This window comes from Pithys albifrons, chromosome 8, assembly GCF_047495875.1.
Source record: "Pithys albifrons albifrons isolate INPA30051 chromosome 8, PitAlb_v1, whole genome shotgun sequence".
Taxonomy (NCBI): Eukaryota; Metazoa; Chordata; class Aves; order Passeriformes; family Thamnophilidae; genus Pithys; species Pithys albifrons.
In genome coordinates this window covers 27,050,483-27,071,183 of record NC_092465.1, presented here as the reverse complement: position 1 = coordinate 27,071,183, position 20,701 = coordinate 27,050,483, and the positions used below count along the sequence as shown (strand labels likewise).

Sequence of the window (20,701 nt, the reverse complement as noted above, 5' to 3'; positions counted from 1 at the left end):
CACACAAGCACAAAGTTTTAGATTTGCAGTCACCAAACCCATAGAACTCAAAATACTCAAGAGAACCAAAGGTCTAGTGGGGAAAAAGGAAAACACCAACAAAAAACCAAACAACTCAACTTCTGTAGGATAAAAAGAAGGATCAAGCATTATAAAGTTGGTTTAGAGGATTCATTTTGCCACAGAAGCCAGGAAAAACCCAGGAAAACCAAAGCCTGTGCACTTGGCACAAGTGTTTGTCACAGCCACCTTCACCTTTATGAGCTGCTCCTCACTTGAAGAAAATCTCCCCTGGCACAGCTGGGCAAGGATTTCAGAGCCAGCTGTTCCCCACAGCCACTGCAGCCCAGCCAGCACAGCAGGGGACACACAGCACAAGCAGCTGCCAGGCAGCCACAGACATGCAGAGCACGGTGGAAGGACAAGAGGTACCGAGCACAAAGTGAAATACAGGGAACTCTGTTTAAACAGAGATATAAACCTTTCTGACTGTGAGGGAGGTGGTGGTCAGATGCTGGCACAGGTCGCCCAAAGAGGAATGTCCATGCTTGGAGATGCTCCAAGTCCCCCAGGATATGGCCCTGAGCAGCCTGTTCCAGCTGAGCCTGCTGGAAGTGTGGGGTTGGACCAGATGGTCACCAGAGGTGCTGCCAACCTCAGCCCTTCCTGTGGTTCTGGGAGCTTAGAGGAGATGGTCGGAACACAAGAGTTGCCAAAACATAGGCCAGATTTTTGTTGTTTTCCCACACAGACTAGAATGTGAGCCTCTTACAGGAAAAACTGGCTGAAAACTTTCACTTTTTTCTGTTAATTAAAACCAGTTGTTTTCCAACATACTGTAGAGCTAAATGAAATAAAGGAAAAGAGAGAAGCTGACCCACTGGCTGCACTAGGGAGCTTGACAAGGGTGGGGTAGGCAATAAAGCAAGACCCAAGGACTAGGGACAGATAGGAATGCTTGGCTCCACTTTACAGCTTCCATGAAAAGGCAGAGATAGTTATGAAGGCATATGCAGTAACTACATAATTACATAAAACTATATTCGTGGTACAGCCAAATGACACTCATCACACCCTACTCTGAGAAAATAAAGATGGAGAACTCTGCATTGCAGATGAACTCTTATTTTAAAATGGAGAAGTGTGAGGGAGGAAAAATAGAAATATGCTAAGCACAGAAAAAGTTATTAGTCTCTGTACAATTGGAAATAAAAATATGCAAAATACTATTTCATTAGTGTTCTCTTTTAAACTCTAAAAAGAAAAAAATATTGTGCTTCTCAATGACACAAACAGATGTATATTCACAAAAACACACATGTATCAATGTATTTCAAAAAATACATTGAACACGTCTAAAATAAGACAAATATAGAAGATAATTCTTGATAATATTGAACACTTAAGAGTCCTTTACATCCACAGAAAGTGCTGTATGAACAGTAACTAATTGTGGTAGGTGAAAACATGCTGACTTTGACTGCAACATTATCCTGACTCCAGATTCAATCAGAACTACGTTGTCTTGGCAATAACTCAGGAACTGACAATTTGCTAGAACACACCGGAAAACTAAAGCATTAGACACATTCAGAAATCCATAAAATATCTGTCACCAAAAAGCTAATGGTTATTTTTAATTGTATGCAGACTGAGTCTAACACCAATAAAATGGGAAGGACAAGTGTTTCCATCATCATTTGGGCAGCTGATTGATTATTCATTATTAGATCTGAATTTTAACAGAGCTCCTTTCGGTGTATGCAGAAATCTAGTGGTAGCCAGGTACTGCCTTACACCTTTTCTCTTTAGCCTTCAAAAAGAAGCACATGCATAATCTTTGTTATAATCATTTTTCCCCTCTTGGCAGTTGCTGAAAGGATAACATAAGAGAAGTATCATCCATGCATTAAGCAAAATAAAGTAACATCAGAAGAAAGAGCTGAACCACTACAGGAAGTGGATGGATCTTGACGACTAAGGTTTAGACTAAACAGAGATAAACACTAGAAAAAAAAGAAACAAAAACTGAATATTCATTGCTCTAGTTTCAATCTAAAATATGTATTTAAGTCTTATGCCTCATTTCTACCTCCCTCTTCATCTTAAAATTTTGGTGTAATAAAAAGCAAGTCATGTGTATGCATTGCATCCACAAGGGATGCATCGTGTATGTCAAGGACTCTGCCTTCAGCTTCACTGTTAATTCTTACAGCACAGTCTCCAGGCCAGCACAGTGTCTAAGCCTCTGCATGAGCTCACAAGGGCTTATTTTCATTCTGCAACTTGTTTGTGCAAGAGTAATCACAACTAAGTAAGCTGTAACCAGTATTTTCAGATGCACCAGTGCAGTATGACTCAGCAAATATGAGAAGCTGACCAACTTTAATACACTAAAGTACATTTATATTTGAGGATGTGCAATATTTAAAAACCTTTTTATGAGTGCTAATATTTGTGAAGAACTGTTTTTCAGTTTTCCTTAAGGGTGGAACTCTGACAAAGAAAGAGGTTAGGTTTAGAATTGCTGACACAAACTGGAATAATGTGTTCATGTTTCATGCTCCTGCACTCCTAGAGAATAATTATGACTTCCAGAACCACAGAAACACAATAATAACACTAATTACTCCAATGAATCCAAAAGCCAACTATAACTATGCTACTAATTTCATTGTAACTCTCAAATATGCCAGTTTGGACTGGATCTCCATTGTACACTCTATAAGCATATTGTTAATTGATTATATTTCCCATGAAAGATGCAATGCCCTGACTTAAAATTTGGCAACGTTACCATATTTGAAACTCCCGGGGTTAGCTGACTGAACAATTATGTCTTTAATCAATCATTATTTGATAGCACAGTAATAACTTCATTCAGCCAACTACATAATACATACCTATCTTCAAGTATGGATTGGAAACTGCAAAGCATGTCCTGAAATTTTATGCCTTATTAAACCCTCAGGAAACCATGTGGCTTATGCCCTTCAGCCATTTATTGATCCAGACTGACACACCTGGGTGCATCGCTCCTGCAAAAGATCACACTGGTTTAAACAGGCACTGTTGTAAACAGCAAATTACTACTAACTTTAAAGAACAAGGTATTCATCTGTTCAAGGTACTCTACTATTCTGTCTGTCTGATATTAAAAGTATTGTTCCACATGGCTTTGAAGACAGTTCTGCATGCACTAATTTGGTCTATGATTACAGAGAAGCCAAACCACTTTGCATACAGTAGAAAGCTGCTTAACATTATGATACTTGCAGCCACTGCTCTCATTTAATAAGTGCACATGCTGAAAAAAGCCCCGAGTAAGCTCTGCGAGGATCTGGCTTGCCATGTGGTTGGGGCTTCTTGGTTTCATGCTGCCAAAATGAAGATATTTCAAATGCATCTGGTGCTTTTTCAGTGCCATCCTAGGGTGTCATTGCTTCAGTTGACACAGAAGAGGATGAATCTTGGCTTCACTGAACTCAACAAGAAGACTTCCCTGTTTCAAGATAGACAGTTGTGAACAGCTGTTTAAATCAGAACAGGCTGCCTCCATAATAGAAGCTTATTCCTCATTCTGTAGTGTTCTTCCACAACAAATTATAGCAGGTAGCTTCAAGTTAAATTCCATTTCAAGAATAAAGAAACTACAAAAATGTATATTCAGTCTTTATTTTATTAAAACAAGATTGCAAACAAACAAAGAACTAAACCTTTGTTTCTGGGCATGCTCAGAACTATGCTATTACAAATTTTTCTGAAAAACATCAGGAGTGTTGTAATTCATAGCAGATAACTCACTAAAGGTAAAAATTCTGCGATTTTAGTTACATTAGTGAGACACATTTTACTTTTCCGGTCACCAAAACACCAACAGTTGAAACACTTCTATTTCCAGTATGAGTTCAGATTACTCTGTTCTCAGGCAGAGTGACCCTAAGAGACAAAGGAAGACCACTAACAAAATCAAGAATCATCATCCCACTCCTCCCACAACTCAGCAAAGTAAAGCAGATGCCAAGCACAGGAGCACAGGTCCCAGCCTGCCCTCTACACTTCAGGTCAGGACAACATCCTCTTCTGTTACCTGTTGCTGATTTACTTCCCAACAGACTATACTGACCTGTAATTTAGCTCTTTGCAATATAAAAAAATCCAAATAAATGACTGAGAAAAAAATTGGAACAGTAAGTCTGAAATTAAATGAGCAGAAGATACAAAGAAAGAGCATTCAGCAACAACACTGGACAAGTTTACAATACCACTGTACCCTTACAAACTCATACTGTGTCAAATGACCACAGACAGTAGAGATAGAGAAGCAGATATAAAATTACAGCATCAAGCAGAAGTATTGCAAAATACATTACCAACGACAAGAACATGAAAACCACAAAAACACATATTCTCAGTTAGGCACAAATTTTGCATGACACTTAAACACAACTTCAAATTAAGTTATAGTCTAATTATAAACAGAAATGCCTTGTTTTATCTGAGTCCCAGATAGGAGTACTTTCATAGTACAAGAACGCAAACCTGTCAGAAACAAAAAGCAAACAAAAAGTCCTATCAGAAAATTAACTGAAGAACTGCTATGTGCAGGTGTCAGACATTGAAAGTTTTGGGGGGCTTGCTATTCTATATTTGGCTAGCACCTGGCACAGTATGACTAGATCCCACTCATGGTTCACAATACCAGTGAATAATAAAAATCTATCGCTTAGAATAAGATTGTTTTAAAAGGTTGAATGAGTACTTTTCATGGCAAGAGACTCTTTAAAATTATGAAGTGTATAAAAAAAACCATGAACTCGCAGAAGGTCAAATATTGCATATATATTGAAGAAGAAATTATAAAATTTTTCTCAGCTATTATAAAATATCTTGATTCTAACTACTGCCAATTAGATTCAAAAAGCATGAGTTTATTCCTCCTTAATGCAGTTCTCTTTTTCCTGCTTCTCTATATCAAGACATGCAAACATACTGACAAAACACCTTTGTCCACTAATATTAAAAAAAATCAAAAAAAACCCAACAAAAACACCCACACAAAAAAGAAAAAAAAGCAAACAAAAATCAAAACAAAAAATCTCACCCCAAATCAACCCACCCTCCAATGAATTTTAGACAGAAAGTGTTTCAGCTCTCAAGTTTGCCATTTGTGTAGACTTCCCAATCATGTTTTGAAGTTTCAGCCATGCTGCTAATGAAACAATGTGCTATTCAATAAGGGCAGCAGAATCTATATTATTTATCTAGTAGGAAAGTGCTTGTCTATTCCTCAAGACCCCAGAAAACTTCCCTTTTCTCCTTCTTGCACATGATGTTGAGTGTCTCTGCAACATTTTATGTTTGGTGTCTATCTTCACCAGTTCTCTCAAAGCACTTTCTGTATTTACTTGCCCTGTCACTGTCTCTCCTTTTTCCCATCAGTCACTGAGCATGCACAGAAGAGGTTTCTGAACACTCAGGGGTGAGGCACGGAACAACATCCAAACCCACAGTAAACCTTTCGACATCGTCAACCACAGAAGTGTTTCCAGACTTTCACCCCAAATCTTGTTCTAATAAATTGTTACATTTTATACTTTTTTTAATTTTTCTTTTTTTTTATTAAGCAAAATATATAGCTACTTATGGTTTTATTTAAATACAATACAGTTTTATTCTAAAAAACCCACCTTGACAATGGGGTCTATTATTAATAACAAAAGAAAAAAAGGCGTTACAGTCTAAAAATATTTTAGTCATTCTATAGTCCTCAAAATACTTTTATTACTTAAGATTTCAAGGAAAAGTGTACTGCAGTAAAACAAGCTTACAATGAATGGACAACAGTATTTTGACTCTAAATAAATACATACTAGTGATCTTAAAGTACAATGTGCATTAAAACTTATTTACACACAAAGCAATTCATGCTCTTCACATCTAAAATATCATGAAAAACAAGATGGAAGAAATTAGACAGGAAAATGTTCATGTATCATAAAAATATGTTAGAATGGGACTTATCTATAAAGCTTTGCTTTAAAACAAACTTTATTTAAAAATCTTCTTTTGCTTTATCTAAAAATTAGCCTTTCTATAAAAACCATTCCTTTAAAACTTTGCTTTAAAAACATCAGTTTTATATTAGACAAAATAGTAAATTATACAGGCACAATCAGTTGAGGGCTATAAGAACTTAGATTATCATCCTTCCTTTTCCAGTGACTTGCAATACAGTCATAAGATTCTGTGTCTACTGACAACCATAGGAAAATTCATCCACAGAAATCAACTTTTATTTAAAAACTAAAATAAATTAGAGCAGAACAAATAAAAAATCTGTCAGACCATATTTGACTTGCAAAGGAACTTACTTTCCAGCTGACACAAGCACATTTATTTATTTTGGGAAATATACATACACATTAAAAAGATCCCCAAAATATTCTTTGAACAGGTGGTTTATGATGACAGCTTTTTCATTTCCTTCAGATACTGTATATTAAAATAAATCATTTCCAAGTCCATCTTTACCTCAGTCCAAATCAGTGACCCTTGACACTTTAGAAAATGGATCAAGAATGGTTTTGTTTTCTGAGGGGCACAGGCACATTACTTTGTTCACTGGGAGAAACAGCAGGGTCTGAGCTTTGCCATGTTTTAATCCTGTTCTGAGAAACATATTGTACCAGTACAGAATTTACAAAGACCTCCAAACTGAAGACTTAAAAACCAAAGTCCTGATTGTGATGATGTTTAATTACTTGCTTAACTTACTACAACTGAACAATTAATCTTGGGTTTTAAAGCACAGAGACATCTGCAAGACTGGGGTTTATATCTTCTAAACACATAAAATAAGCTGTCATCATAACAACTATCAAAAAAAGAAAAAAACTAAACCAAAATACCATGGGGATTTTTTTTGGCATAAAACAATAGTAGCTGGAGCATCAGTGGCCAAGCATGAATCTCTGTGGAATATAATTTTAATTAAACTATTTTAAACAAATATTTGAACCTTAATACATTTAGATGGATGCTGCTTTAGATTTATTTAAATATTTTAGTAAAAGTTTAGAAAGATAGTTTCAACTCTAGTCGATAAAAAATTAACCAATAGTACACCCAATTAAAGTCAAAAAAGCAGAGGGTGACATTCTAGAACAACCCACTGCTATTTGTTTGCATTATTACATTTCCATCCCCCTCACTAAGGAATGTGAAATTCACCTATGAGCTTAATCAATAAGCTATTAAAAACAACCATAAAAACCCCAAACTTAAGCCTATATTTCTTTTGGAATTTGAGATTTCACTTTAGCCACCACCATTTGAATAGTCCCCTAAAAAGACATATTTCCTTACCAGCATGGTCCATTATTGCTTGAGGAGAGCCCACAGTGACTTTTCGTCCAAAAAGCTGCTTTGGACATGGTTTCAGAAAAACAGTCAATATAAAAATGTGTAAAAATATATTTCATTTCAAGAAAGCACTGAATTGATCTGAATTGTATCATACTGTATTAATTTTAATGCCATTCCACAGGCAAGAATATATTATGTGTTGAAGAAGGTGCGCATATACACAAACACAAAATACATACACAGAATTCAGCCCAAACTGCTGTATCTTCATTTAATTTCTAGCGTAACAACTGAAGTAATTTTTTGCACTTTAGAATTACGTGAAAAAATTAAAACAGGCACAATTAATTAACACAGCTTTTAAATTACCTTATTGTAGTGCACTGTTACGCACTGGTAATACCATAAAACCAATACGATACTATTCAAGGTCATTTTGCTGATGTATAGTGAAGTTTAGCAAATAGGATTCTAAGTGATTTTAACTCAAATCTACAACACCTGCAGCTTTACACAGTAGAACAGTGCAACACATTACGTCCCCATATTCCAGGAACAAGAGCTGAGTTTACAGTTGTATGTGTTTCACATTAGACTGGCTTTGCCCTTTCTGGAGCTCTAGCACTTCAACTGCGTTGTCTATGATCTCCTTCTTTTCCGCTTCCTTTTTCCAGGTGCTGGAAAAAGTTCTTTTGGTAGCTAGCTCTCACCTGGTAGAACAAAACAGTTTCAAAGTAATGGTACAGCAGTTTTGATTCGAGAGGGTCAGTTCACAGTGCTAGGATGACCCCAATCTCCACTTAACTTCCCAGTTCCTGACTTTGGAGGAAGCTTGCTCTGGTTTCTTGGGAAAAGATTCTGATGTGACTTTCTGCCTCTTTTCAGGAATTCCAGTTACAACTGTTGAGTTCAAAAAGGCCCTTTTTGGTTTTCTCCTCACCTTTAATTTTTTAGCATCAGGCTTTTCTTTCTTAGGGTGCTTTGCTGCCGTAGTTTTCCTTGTCTGGCACCTATGGATGGAGAAAGCAGATTTCTGGGCACGAGGATGAAGTTGTCTTCTCATCCCCTCTTTTTGCTGTTTTTTAGTTCTGGAACTTTGTTTGCCTGTGGTTATTCTGTTTCCTCTCCTCTCAACAGTATATGTGACAGATTTAGATTCTGCAGCCGTTCTGGAAAAACCTGGTTCTTTATGAGTGCCTTCTTTTCTCTTCCATATTGCCTTTGGATTCTCCCTCTCTAACCAGTCCCTCCTGATGGAGGTTAGAGGAGTTTTGGTAACTCTATTAAATGGAATTAATCTACAATCTCCTTCTACCACAGAGTTCAAAGGTGAAATAATAAGGTGTTTAAAAGAGTTCTCAGAGTGACTAGATCCAAGACAATCTGTTCTTTCTGTGGAAACAGAAGATCCATCTGCCTTTTGACTTGAGGCTGCATCATTCCCTTTATCTGGATCTGTCAGGAAAGATGCTGAAGATGAACTATAGAAGTCTGACCAATTGAGTGACTTTGATGGTGTGCTTTCTCTCTGTCCATCAGCTAATTTCCTCATGTTTGCATCAACGCTGAGACTTCTGAAAAGCTGTCGAATGTGGGAGGGCTTTTTGGCCTTTTCTCCAACTGTACTCTTTGGAGGTGTTTTCAGAATTCGATTTGTCAGTGGGTCATAATACTTGAAAGAACACTGTTTGTATTTATACCTTACAGAGTCCTTCCTACCTGTGCAGTTACCATTTCTCACTTCGGAAGTATCTGTAGGTTTACCTTTACACTGTTTTACCTCTGGGCAGGAGAGTACATACACCACAGTCTTGGGCTGTACAGGACTCATAATCTTGCTATAGGACTCTGGAAGTTTAAGGGCACATAGTCGAGTTTTCATGTTTGGAGTTTTTTCATTCTCCAACCACATGATGCTTGCTTTCTGATCAGCTGGATCAGATTCTCTTCTAGACATTTTCCTTTTTGCTACAGGGTAGTTCAATAGACTTGTTTGGGTGCCATGGCTGACTTTAACCACCTGGCATCTTGAAGCCAGGCGCCACGTCCTTTTCCTAGGCAGTTTAGGAATTTGTGGGTTGCATAGCGTATCTGAGGCTAAAGATGGGTTATCAAAATCAGAGCCACCACTTAAAGCATCATTAAGTTCTGGCAATGCTTTAACTGCTGCACTTTCTGTTCTATTACCCTCAATAATATTGATCCTTTTTTCATCCTTCTGCTTCTTTTTTTTTATTCTCTTGCCTGCACAGTTGGCTGACGATTCACTGTCAAAGTAGCAGCGAAAACGACCCTCCCTGAAATCACGCACAAGTTCTTCAATCTTTATATCATCTTCATGCATTATTTGAGACCAAGTCTTTCCCACAAAAGAAGGAGGCACATGAGGCAGAGCTGGAAGAACTGGTTCTTCAGTATGAACTACAACATCCTGTTTCCCTGCTTCTGTTTTCTCTACTGACTCAGTTTTTAAAACAGAAGACAGCTGTGTTCTATAGTCTTTATTTTGCAAACTTACTTGGACCTCTTTCAGGAATTCTATATCTTTTATAGCTGCCTTGGGTAAGTCTGTTCCTGACTGTATTGGTGCATCACAGTCAAAACTCATTTCAGAGCCCTCTAAATTAGTATGATCTAGAAGCGATGAAAACGTTAAACAGGGATTATTCTCTTTTTTGAAAAAAATTTCTTCAGATGTAGTTTCATGGCAGTATTTCAAAATTACATCTTCAATAGTTTCATCCACTGAACTTTCATCACCTCTGTTTGTCTTCATGTTTTTGCATCTTGCTAACTGTGGGGATGTCCCAGGCTCTAGGGAGCTGCTGACACCCACAGTATCCCTGAGATGGAGATCAGACACCAAATTTTCATCCTGAGTTCGTAAACTATCTCGCTTTGAGAGAGATTGACCTGAGGTAATAAATAAAGAATTGCTGGGGCTGCATGTATGATTCTGATGAGAAACTGAAGGGCATTTTGGATGAACTAGTGCTGGAGCAGGACTCAAGCATGGGCTCAGTAACATATCACTCTTGCAGACCTTCATTGCTCTTTCATCACATTCACTACGCAGAGACAGATTTGATGCTGCCAAATCCCTAATATTTTTTCCTGTTTTAGGATTAACAGAAGAACTGTGGATTATAGGACTGATGGAAAATTGCTGAGGTACAGGGCTTGCAGCTGTAAACTGATCTTCATGGCTATGATTTGCAATTTGAGCATTTTGCAGAGTAACCCATTTCTTATCCCTACAAATGCCAATAGACTGCTGGGATATTCCTGGAACACGTTCCTGGCCTCTTTCTAGCTTTTGAAAAACTGCTTGTGTTACAAAAGTTTTCTTTATGCCCTCACGAGACAGGCATGGAGCAGAAGAGTGTATTTTACCAATGGACTCCGGGTCCTTGCTGGAAATATCCTGTTTGTCACTGTTCCTCTTTTTCTGCATCTCTTCGGGGGACAGGCAAGAAATCCTAGGAGGCTCCAGAGTGCTGAGGAGGGGCATGTCATCGTATGTTGGTCTAAAGGAGAGGGAAAAAAACCCAGCCTATATAAATACTGTAAATATACTTAAGATTTTTCAAACAATAGCAGTGTATGGGCTTTTCAATAGTAATGACCAAGAGTGCATCACTTCTAATGAACAAATTCAAATTACCAACTCTGCTATGTTAGCAGAGATACTGAATTTTAAGAAATTGCAGAGAGGGAAAGGGGAATGTTCCATAAAACTAATTTGGGCATCAGTCTGTTACCCTCTTCATGCAACCATCAATTAAGAACGGCCAAAACCAGATTACAATAATTTCATAAATACAGCAAAAGAAGAAAATGTAAAGATATTTCCTTTGTTTGAAGTTGTAGCTTATAAAAAGTTTATTTCACTGCCCATACTACCATTGATTAAAATCAAGAAACTGAAAAAAATTGAAAAAATTCTTTTGTAGCAAAATGGAACGTAATATGACACGGTATAAAACCTCCATTGAGTATAAATGCCCATTCCCCTACAAAACGTGGCTGTCTGGCAGGAACCCTGTACATGTTGCCAAGGAATTTCATGCTTACTGTTTCTCGCAGACACACCACAGCTTCTGACTCACTTCTATAGGAAGCCAAGTTAGGATTGTTCAGCCTCATTGTGAAAACAGATTTTTATATATTCTGTCTTTGGGATTGCCGCAAATACAAGGGTTTGCATCTTGCAGAATTAACACAACTGAGAGATTAGAACTATTTCTGTTATGCAATAAAGGAACTCACAAAGCCTCAATGTGGAGCAGCTGGGCAAATCCAAAGAAAATAATTTAAAAACTAAGTAAATATAACTGAAGAGGAGAATATTATGTTTCCTGTCAAAGTTATAATCAGAGCTCCTGAGACCAAAATGGATGCTGACTTTAATCCACGGCAGACATCAGCTAACAGAAGTATCACAGATACATTTCATTGTACGCTAATTTCCGTAGTTATATAACCCAGAGCACATACAGCTACGGGTTACAGGACTGATTAAGCAAGAGAAACTTCGTATGATGAAACATTAAAAGAGAGGACTATTTCTATGACTATATGAACGCAAAGTAATCGAATACCTCAGATGATCAAACAAAGCCTGTCAGCTGCACTGCCGTGCCCTATTGCTGCAGGAATTCCTGGCCGCCTAAGCTCTGACACAGGACCTAAGGGGAAGGCCAAACGCAGTAGAAATAATCCTTTAACTTTCTCACTTCAGAGTTCTTGCATCTTCGTGGGAAACACCTGGCATCTGGACATCACTGACCCAATCTAGGACTGAATGGATTTTGGTATGGATAAACTATAGCAAATTCCTAGCTCAGTTAACTGCCTACATTCACCTTTCAAAAATTACTTACAAGCAAATGCCTCTGAGATGGAGGAAACAGTACTAGTTTTATACAGCTAGGAACTTCTGACAGTTTTGCTTCAAATTACCCCCAAAAGCAAAGATATACTCTCTTAAATGTTTAGTATTATTTCTTTACGTAAAAAACTTAGACACCAAGAGTTTGGAGGAAGGAATGATTTAGTGGTTTGTTTTGGTTTGGTTGGGATTTTTTACTGGGGAGGGGCAAACAACAATATCCTTTGAAATTCAGTGTAAGGCAATGTTCTGATGAGTTTTCCCTTTTTCCACATAACTACTAGGTATACTGGTTCTGCAAAACAAATCATGTCTTACAAACATTTCCAGAATCTTTTAAAACAACACTCGAAAGATCCCTTGTGTGAATTCAGCTAAATAGTAAAAGCAGGTATTTAAAGAACTGAATGGAAACTGTGTGTCAATTCAAGTGTTATAACGTGAGAAAGAAGAGAATCCAATTCTTACCTCAGATGTCAGTTAAGACCATGACTTTTTTTCAGAGCGGGATCACAACATAAATCTAGTTCATGCTTTCTGTTCCATCTTTGCTTTTCTTCCTCCAAACTCTGTCTAGATTTGGATTACTCTTCCCTCTTCTTCCACCAACTTCATCTAGATTTTGTACATTATTTTTCTCATGCCATTCCTTCTTCCAACAACTTAGAGGAACATGGGTAGCTTGTTTTTCCTAGTTAGTAGGTTTGTTCACCAAAGGAATAACCTGGTATTAGTGATACCTCAAGAGAGGGCTTTTTTCATTTGGATGTTGCCTTAAAGTGAACCTTATACTTTCTCCAAGACAAAAAATTGTTCTTGAAAGAGTGCAATTGTTTATTGAAGATTGAAGGGTTAATGGATTTATTTGCATTGATGTGTATATGCCCTGGGCTAATTGGCATAGATATCCATATTAGCTTATTCTGTCACCCCCTTGATAATATCAATGACTGCTTTCAGACAAAATACCCTTGTGTACTTGTTTGTCAAAGTTGTACATTAAGATACACTGTACTGGGATCAAATTGGGATTTTTGTCTGCCTTGTAAAACATAGCAAATGAAGAATGAGATTTAATTGATTTTCCTTCATATACAGAGAAAAACTTACCACACTGACCCTCTTATCACTCTTAAAACAGGCACATGACAAATAAAGGGAACACTCTTAAAAATCTGAGCACTATTTGGCCCATTAAGGTAATTCAAGTATTAACTGAACATGAACTGCAAGGACTAAAAGTAGTCACATAAATATTTACCTCAAATTATCCACAAACAACAAAAAATTATTAACTCTTTCAAAACATACCATAAAATATACTGCTAAATACATATATAAAGCCCAGAACTATAATATTTATAATAAAACATATAAAGCTCAAATTATAAGCATTTGTAAATGCAAGTGACACTGCACAGTCTGCCATTATACCTGCTGACCCACGTATTCAGTCTTTTCTCCAGCTCTTCACATTTAAATGCCAGCAGTGGTGCTGTCTCAAACCCTTAAGTAGTGAAAAAGTTTAAAAGAGCAGAGACAACACAAAAGCAATATGCTTGCATGATGTTCACCTAAATACACTTCTTAAATTGTTTTAATTGAAAGTTTCCCCTCAAATGGGCAAAATTTACTGCTCAGCAGCATAACAGAAATAGGAATTTGTGATACATGCATTTTAACAACACATACTTGAAAAAAATAAAAGCCATCTGTATTATACCTGTTGTCATGGTATCTGTGAGGATGATGCTGTAAAACATCTTGCAGGAAACGCTCCATCAAGCTACTGGTACCCATACGATTCCTACAGTAGGTGGTAAAATGTCTGTGCTGGGAGCTGAAAACATGCTGGTGAAAGGGAAAACAGATGATTAGTCTGATACTACTGTAAACACACTGACCTATCCCTAAACATCACTTCCTAGGTTAAACACTACACCATTGCTATGACACTATTTACATAAAAAGAAAAGTCTTCAGCCTTTTCTCATTTAAATCCTTGAGTAATTGACATTTTTAAGTATTCTCATGGAATCTTGAATAATACTACAATGTATTGAAACATCTTTCTGTGTCAGAACCTAAATCAGCAGTTCTGATACAAATCTCTTGTAACTAGTAACTCAGTAACTCTTCTGATAGGTGCCGACAAATCTCTAGTAACTTGTAACTAGTATTGAAACATCTTTCTGTGTCAGAACCTAAATTAGCAGTTCTGACAGGTGCCAACAGATCTCTTGTAACTAGTACAAATGGTCTCACCAATCTCACAGCTGCTTACAGGTCTCTTAACTACAACAAATACATAAAATATATCTATAAATGAGTGCTAAAATATTCTTGAACTTCATATAAGTAAACATCCTATAATTCACTCTAATTAATGAGAATATTCATAAGTGTAGAAGATTAAATAAGCTTCTACTTTCTAATTTAAAAAGTCTAAAAGACAGTAGACTGACAGAGCTGAAGAACATAAAACAGTTGATCAAATGTCTTCAGCCTTGATATCTAACATATTATTATAACCCTAATAATTTGCAGTATACAGATCTCAATACTGAAGACACAGAAACAAATGCAATGGATGCAATGCACAGCAGTGTGATGCTTCAGAAAAGAAGACTGCAGCAGCCACTCCACCAGCAGCTTTTTAACAGGTAACAGATAAGAAGGGTATCTTTTTCTCAGTGTATACATTTAGCAATTCAAACTGCTTATTTTTCTCTCAGTGTTGGTTGTTCAGTGTAGAGTCTGATATTTTATAAGCTGATAAAGCCTTTTGGTACTCCTTGCTATCTGTTGCTGAATTGTGCAGGGGCCATCTCACCTGTTCCAGATTACTGTAGTGTACGTGGCAACAATTGCAATATCCTTGTCTATTTTGCACTGTGGATACTCCAGGCCAAGCATGTTCTTGCCCTCTTGTATGTGAACTGAAAGAAGCAGGTAATATTACCAAAACGTTGCATTTTTTAACGTATGTTCTTAACATGGAAATTCCAAATATCTATCTTACTATAAAGATGGAATAAACTTGCAAGACAAATGTTTCTATTTCAGAACTGTAATGACAAGTAGGACTGTGTATTTTAAGGTACTCCCAAGCAAATTTTTTTCTTAAATGCAGAACAAATGATAACAGCTTGAAGGCACAGTTGGCTGAAATCTGAAAAGAACTGAGTCTAGAGGAAAAGGCAGAGTCACCCCATTTTTCTATTTTTTATTATTTTTGGGGGGAGGAAAAAAAGAGACTGCAGACACCTGTCACACACTAACTAGTTTTGGGCACTACAATGTGCCTTCCCCACAATTTTTAATAGTGGTTGGTATAAGATATGGAGGATCTCCATCACACACAATCCATATCTCATTGTCATCTATTCTACAAGATAACAGACAAGGCTGAAGAGCAGGTTCCTCCCATTTTACCTTGGTAAGCAGTGAGCTAGATGCCCATTAAATCATCACCTAACTTACCTGCTACTGCTGTCCTGTTGTAGAGAGCCTTCAACACCATGTCTTTGGATTCCTAAGATAAAAAAAAACAACACAACAACCAAAAAATAAACCAACACACACACACAAAACAAAAAGCAACAGAATATCAAAATATGGAGAGAGTTTAGGTGCAACTAGTTACTTCTCTTACATTGCATTTCTCACAACTACTAATTTAAAGATAAAAAGTTTAGTAAGTTCAAGAACCCTTTTGCCCTCGAAGTTCACCCAAGAGCTTCATAAAATAAACTTTACTTTTTCATGGCTGAGGTGAGTGGGAATTTTCCTACTGATTTGACTGGGTTCAAGACTACAGAATATATTTACATTGCTACATCCGTGATTGCTGAGATAAAACATAACATGTCTTAACAGCTTGTAACAGGACAAGACAATTACAGCTACATGGAAACTCCTTAGATGATTCATAAGTCACTCCTTTCATCCAAGTTCTCTAATGAGGTGGTTGATTCACCACCCCTAGAGATTTTTAAACGCAGATTGGACGTGGCGCTGAGTGCCATGATCTGGTAAATGGACTAGAGTTGGACCAAGGGTTGGACTCGATGATCTCCGAGGTCTTTTCCAACCCAATCGATTCTATGATTCTAATGGAATTTAGGAAATCAAATCACACAATTGAAACTACAAGATGAACAAATCCTTCTACTGATAATTATTACATTTTTTAAAAAAGCTAACTGTGACAAAAATATCTACTTGGAACTTCTTACCCTGTGCTGAAGAAGCAGAAGCTTCATCAGAACGTTTGATTCTTTCAAACATCTGTAATATAAAATAAAAAACCTTTAAATCATAATAATAATAATTAATATTATATCTAGCAGAGCATATTAGCTTTGCTAGAAGGGGCTAACTTCTGATCTAATTAATGAAGTCAAATACTATACTTATGAAGACAGCCTAGACTCTGCTAGATTGTTAAGCAATAACCTTGTCAAATTCATTTGATTACTTAATCTCCTAAATTGCCTTTACAATTAAGACAAGACATATCTGCTAATAACACCCATAAAAGACCTACACCACACAAAATAATTATCCAGGCTGGAAAAGCAGTCCTTATTGCTCAAAAGACTTACAGATCAGCTTTGAATCTCACAATTTTTAATTGAAGTGTGACTGCAGCAACACACTGTTACAGGCTTTAGGGTGTCCAACCCCAAAGGGCTTCCACATGTCACACAGTTCTTTTATGTTATAGAATGAAAGCATAAAATCTACATACCTTAGACACTCCAGCCTTCTTCATCCACCAAAGCTGACTCCAGACTAGCAAACAATAGATGTCAAACAGGAGGCCATTTGCAGTGCAGGACACTTTTCTTTTTTCATCCCATCTGGCAACAAGGAAGTTAAAGAGCCTTTTAAAACAGAGTTAATAATGCATGTTTTCCATGCCCTAAGGCATGTAAATTTTTCTGTACCACTTTGCAAACATGTCAGTCGATAAAACAGATAGATCTTTTTGAAGTCTGCAGTACATCCTTCTTTTTTAATATTGAAGTTGTTTTGACAGTCCTTCCTACATAAATGTGAACTGCTCCTTCTGGAATAACTTTATTCCTACTTTCTTCCTCATTGGCCCTATGTATTAAACATTATTGCTATTTTGGATGCTTGCACTCACAAAATAAAGTATATTGCTACAATAACAGAAACCAAATTCCTCTATATTAACATAACTGAAATGAATCTATTTTGAACATCATTTCGGAACCTGCCCAGAAAAACAATGTCTTATTTTGCTTATGTTACGTGAACTAGTTAGATAGTGCATAATATCATAGTAAAATGGGTGTTCAAAGCATTTTGTGATTTAATCATTATATACTCATGAAGTATTATCACCAGTGTTATAGACAGGAAGAAATAAGTCTGAACTCAAACTATACACAGCTTGTTTACCATCTGAAGTCACGTTCAAACCACAAGATAGCAATGTTAAATCTGCTATGTAGATGCCTTATTTGATTTGCCAGAATCTGGAGAGCATAACTGTAATCCTTACATTTTCAAAACAGAAACTACAGCTATAAATCCACAAAGGATTTCTCAGATGTCCAGACAAAGACTGGAAAATTCTATATTAGTTAATATACTTTCCACTATAGCTATCGTAAACTGTTAGATTGAAAGAGTAAGTTATATCTGCCCAAGATTTAGCTTAACCACTTGATCACCAAAAAATCCTGTACGTTTTACCAACTGTAGAAACAACTAGCTAGATACAGAAGTCTTTGATGTGGTGAATTTGTATCCATGTTACTTTAGCAGCTGTGTCCCACCTCAGTGCTCCATTCTGGTTTTATTGAATTACTCTGCATACAGCAGCCAAAGAACAAAAACCTCAGACAATACTATCTAACAAGAAAAATCCATAAAGAGGAAACCGGAAGGCATGAAATGTACACGCACAAAAAAATAAAACAGCAAAACCAACGAGAATGACAGTATTTGTGTACCAAAGCCAACAAGTGAACTCTCCAGATAGTGTCACTCTTGCACTGCAACAGATGAAATAAAAGGGGTAAAAAGCCATTCAAAACCGTCCTCGAAAAACGCCTCACGAAAACCTTTTGCTGTCCCTTCACCTGAGAGCGACCGCGCTGGGCAGGCGGAGGGAGAGCCGGGGGGGAACCCTGCCCTGACCGAAGTGCCTTTGCCTCCCCACGGGCCCTTCGCGAACACGGAGGCGGCGACTCATGTCGGAAACAGCCTCTGCCCCACGGCCAAGCCGCACGGGCTCGGGGCCGGCGCCGCTCCCGCCTCTCTTCGCCGGGAGCCGGCAGCGAGCTCGCCGGTAGCCCATAGGGAGCCCGCAGAGCCCTCCGGGCCGGCCGGCGCTGAGGGAGTGGCGCCGTATCAGGGCAGCTCCGCCCGGCGGGACCCGCCGCCGAGCGCTGTGGGCACGGAGGGGCGGCCTCAGCCCGCCCGCTCCCAGCCCGCTCCCAAGCCGCTGCCGGCGCCCGCCATCCCGGTGCCGTCTCACCTACATCATCCCCCGTCAGCTCCTCGGCGCCGCGCCGGGGTCAAGACCGCCATCCTCTGCTTCCTGCTCCGGGTCGGGCCCGGGCCGCGCCCCGCCAAGGGAATGGCGGGAGCTGCGGTTTTCCCGCGCAGCCGCTCCCGCCACGCCACGCCACGGCCCGCGCCCCCTTCCCTCGGCGCCCCGCCCGCCGTGCCGTGCCGAGTCCAGCCGAGCCGAGCCGAGCCGAGCCGAGCCGAGCCGAGCCGAGCCGAGCCGAGCCGAGCCGAGCCGAGCTGATCCAGGGCATGCCATCTGTCAGCACAGCTCACACAGAGCCCAGAAAGCCTCCGCTCCTCCAGCCCAGCTGGAAAACTGCTCCCGAACACTGCGGGGCGCCGTGTTTTTGTCAGCCCCAGCCGGCGTGTTTCTGGTTGGGAAGTAACCTCTTGGCTAAATTTTGTTTCCACAACTGTAGTAGTTGTTTTCTCCTTCAAAGCATATTATTGCCTGGGTTTGAGAGCAGGCTATAGGGTTTACCTTTTTTTTTTTTATTTTCAGTCATTAAAAGTAGCTTATTTTTCATGGTATGCTTTTTTTTGGTAAGTTTTATCAGCAAGTTACGGTCTGACTTTATCAGAGTTAATGCTAGATCAGCTTTTCTTGTAAGTGGGCCTAAGAATGTGACCGTAGCTCAGGTTCTCTTATTTTCAGCTGCAGGTTTTTGAACGTTTATCTAATCTCCCATGGGAAACCTGCTATTGCATATTTCTCTCGTTCTGCTGAAGCAGCAGGATTTTTGCAGCAATCTGGGCAGACACAAAGTCAACACAACACCCTTATGTGTGAAGGCAGGTGCAGATCCAGGCTGGGATTGTGCAATGGGTGGGAAACAATCTTGAATGCGCCTTAATATCAAAAATTTAAAGAGGCTGCTGTGTGATTATGAAACCATGGCTTAGAAATGTCCACCCACACTTGAAAAGTAATTGAACACAAATCTCAAATGACAGAAGAGCAGGAGAAATCTTCTCTTTAGGAGAGCTGAATTTAGTTGCTGTTGAATTCTTTTGGTATGTGCAGAGGTATGACTATATGGCTGAAAAATAAATACTTATTATAAAAACTAAAGTTGGCTGGTGATATTTTGTTGCCTAGTATAATACCTTGGAAAAACTGGAACTTTCTGTGGAGAACATTTACGTGCATGAAGGGTCAGGCACGTGCCCAAATTTTTGCATGTCAGCCCAGCTGCATTGTTTAAACACACGGCAAACACACATACAGGCATGTTATCTTAGATTAAAATAGTTTTATGGTGGTTTACAATAGGCTTAGTGAGTTACTGGGGCTCAGCTAACCCTTCATAACTTGTTGAAACAAAGTAAGCTTGGTTACATAGCTGAGGCACTGACGTTTCTTTTCCAGAATGTCTCAGGTAAAACAGAAGTCCCTTTTAGCAAAGTGAAAACACTATACAGCCTGTCTTATAATGTCATATAACTTCTCCTCAGAATGTTCCTGAATACTTTTGCAAGGATCGAATGTCATATTCTATCTCTTGGACTGTCAATCAAAGATAGCAGAACTCAGGCTTGTGTTGCCACGTATTTCTTGGCTTTCAGTTCTTTCTGTGTTTATGAACTTGAGGTTGCACCTTGATTGAAACTCAGGTAAGGTATGGAGAGATGCTCCTTTACTTCAGCCTCTCCTTCCCCCTGGGAAACTACTCACATAGGTGCATGAACACTGAGTAGGACTGACAAACTTCCTTTCCCCTTTAAAAATTACTCTCTCTCCTGGTCTAAACCTCAGACTTTTCTCTCTTTGCTGGTATCTTTATTCATTCTATTCACTTTCAATAAACTGCCCCATACAGCTTTCACTGCTTTGCTTTCCACTTTTACTTTGATTTATTATATTTTTTCACTTCCTTTAGCCAAATAGAA

The 20,701-nt window shown here is 38.5% G+C and overlaps 1 protein-coding gene across 4 annotated transcripts; it reads right to left on the bottom strand.

The window, feature by feature from the left end:
* Positions 1 to 2,660: 2,660 nt before the first annotated feature.
* On the bottom strand, positions 2,661 to 18,860 carry ZDBF2 (zinc finger DBF-type containing 2). Of its 4 annotated transcripts, XR_011698425.1 has the most exons (8): positions 18,781 to 18,859; positions 17,013 to 17,124; positions 16,498 to 16,549; positions 15,743 to 15,794; positions 15,093 to 15,198; positions 13,983 to 14,110; positions 7,369 to 10,895; positions 2,661 to 3,502 (listed from the first exon to the last, which is right to left on the bottom strand). XR_011698425.1 is itself a non-coding variant. In XM_071562319.1 (7 exons), exons 2-7 carry the CDS (start codon positions 17,034 to 17,036, stop codon positions 8,147 to 8,149), a joined length of 3,111 nt encoding a protein of 1,036 aa, XP_071418420.1. In that variant the 5' UTR covers positions 17,037 to 17,124; positions 18,777 to 18,860; the 3' UTR covers positions 3,550 to 8,146. The 4 variants fall into 4 exon arrangements, 3 of the variants coding, with proteins under 3 accessions (XP_071418420.1, XP_071418418.1, XP_071418421.1); XM_071562319.1 differs by lacking the exon at positions 2,661 to 3,502 and having other exon boundaries at positions 3,550 to 10,895; positions 18,777 to 18,860; XM_071562317.1 differs by lacking the exon at positions 2,661 to 3,502 and having other exon boundaries at positions 3,550 to 10,895.
* Between the last annotated feature and the right edge of the window lie 1,841 nt (positions 18,861 to 20,701).

Excerpts from the sequence above, each read along its gene's own strand:
- ZDBF2 (XM_071562317.1), bottom strand. Across the intron at positions 15,199-15,742 it reads CAACAGGACAGCAGTAGCAG|TTCACATACAAGAGGGCAAG; the intron begins GTAAGTTAGGTG and ends TGCTTCTTTCAG. Across the intron at positions 14,111-15,092 it reads ACTACAGTAATCTGGAACAG|CATGTTTTCAGCTCCCAGCA; the intron begins GTGAGATGGCCC and ends CCCTTTCACCAG.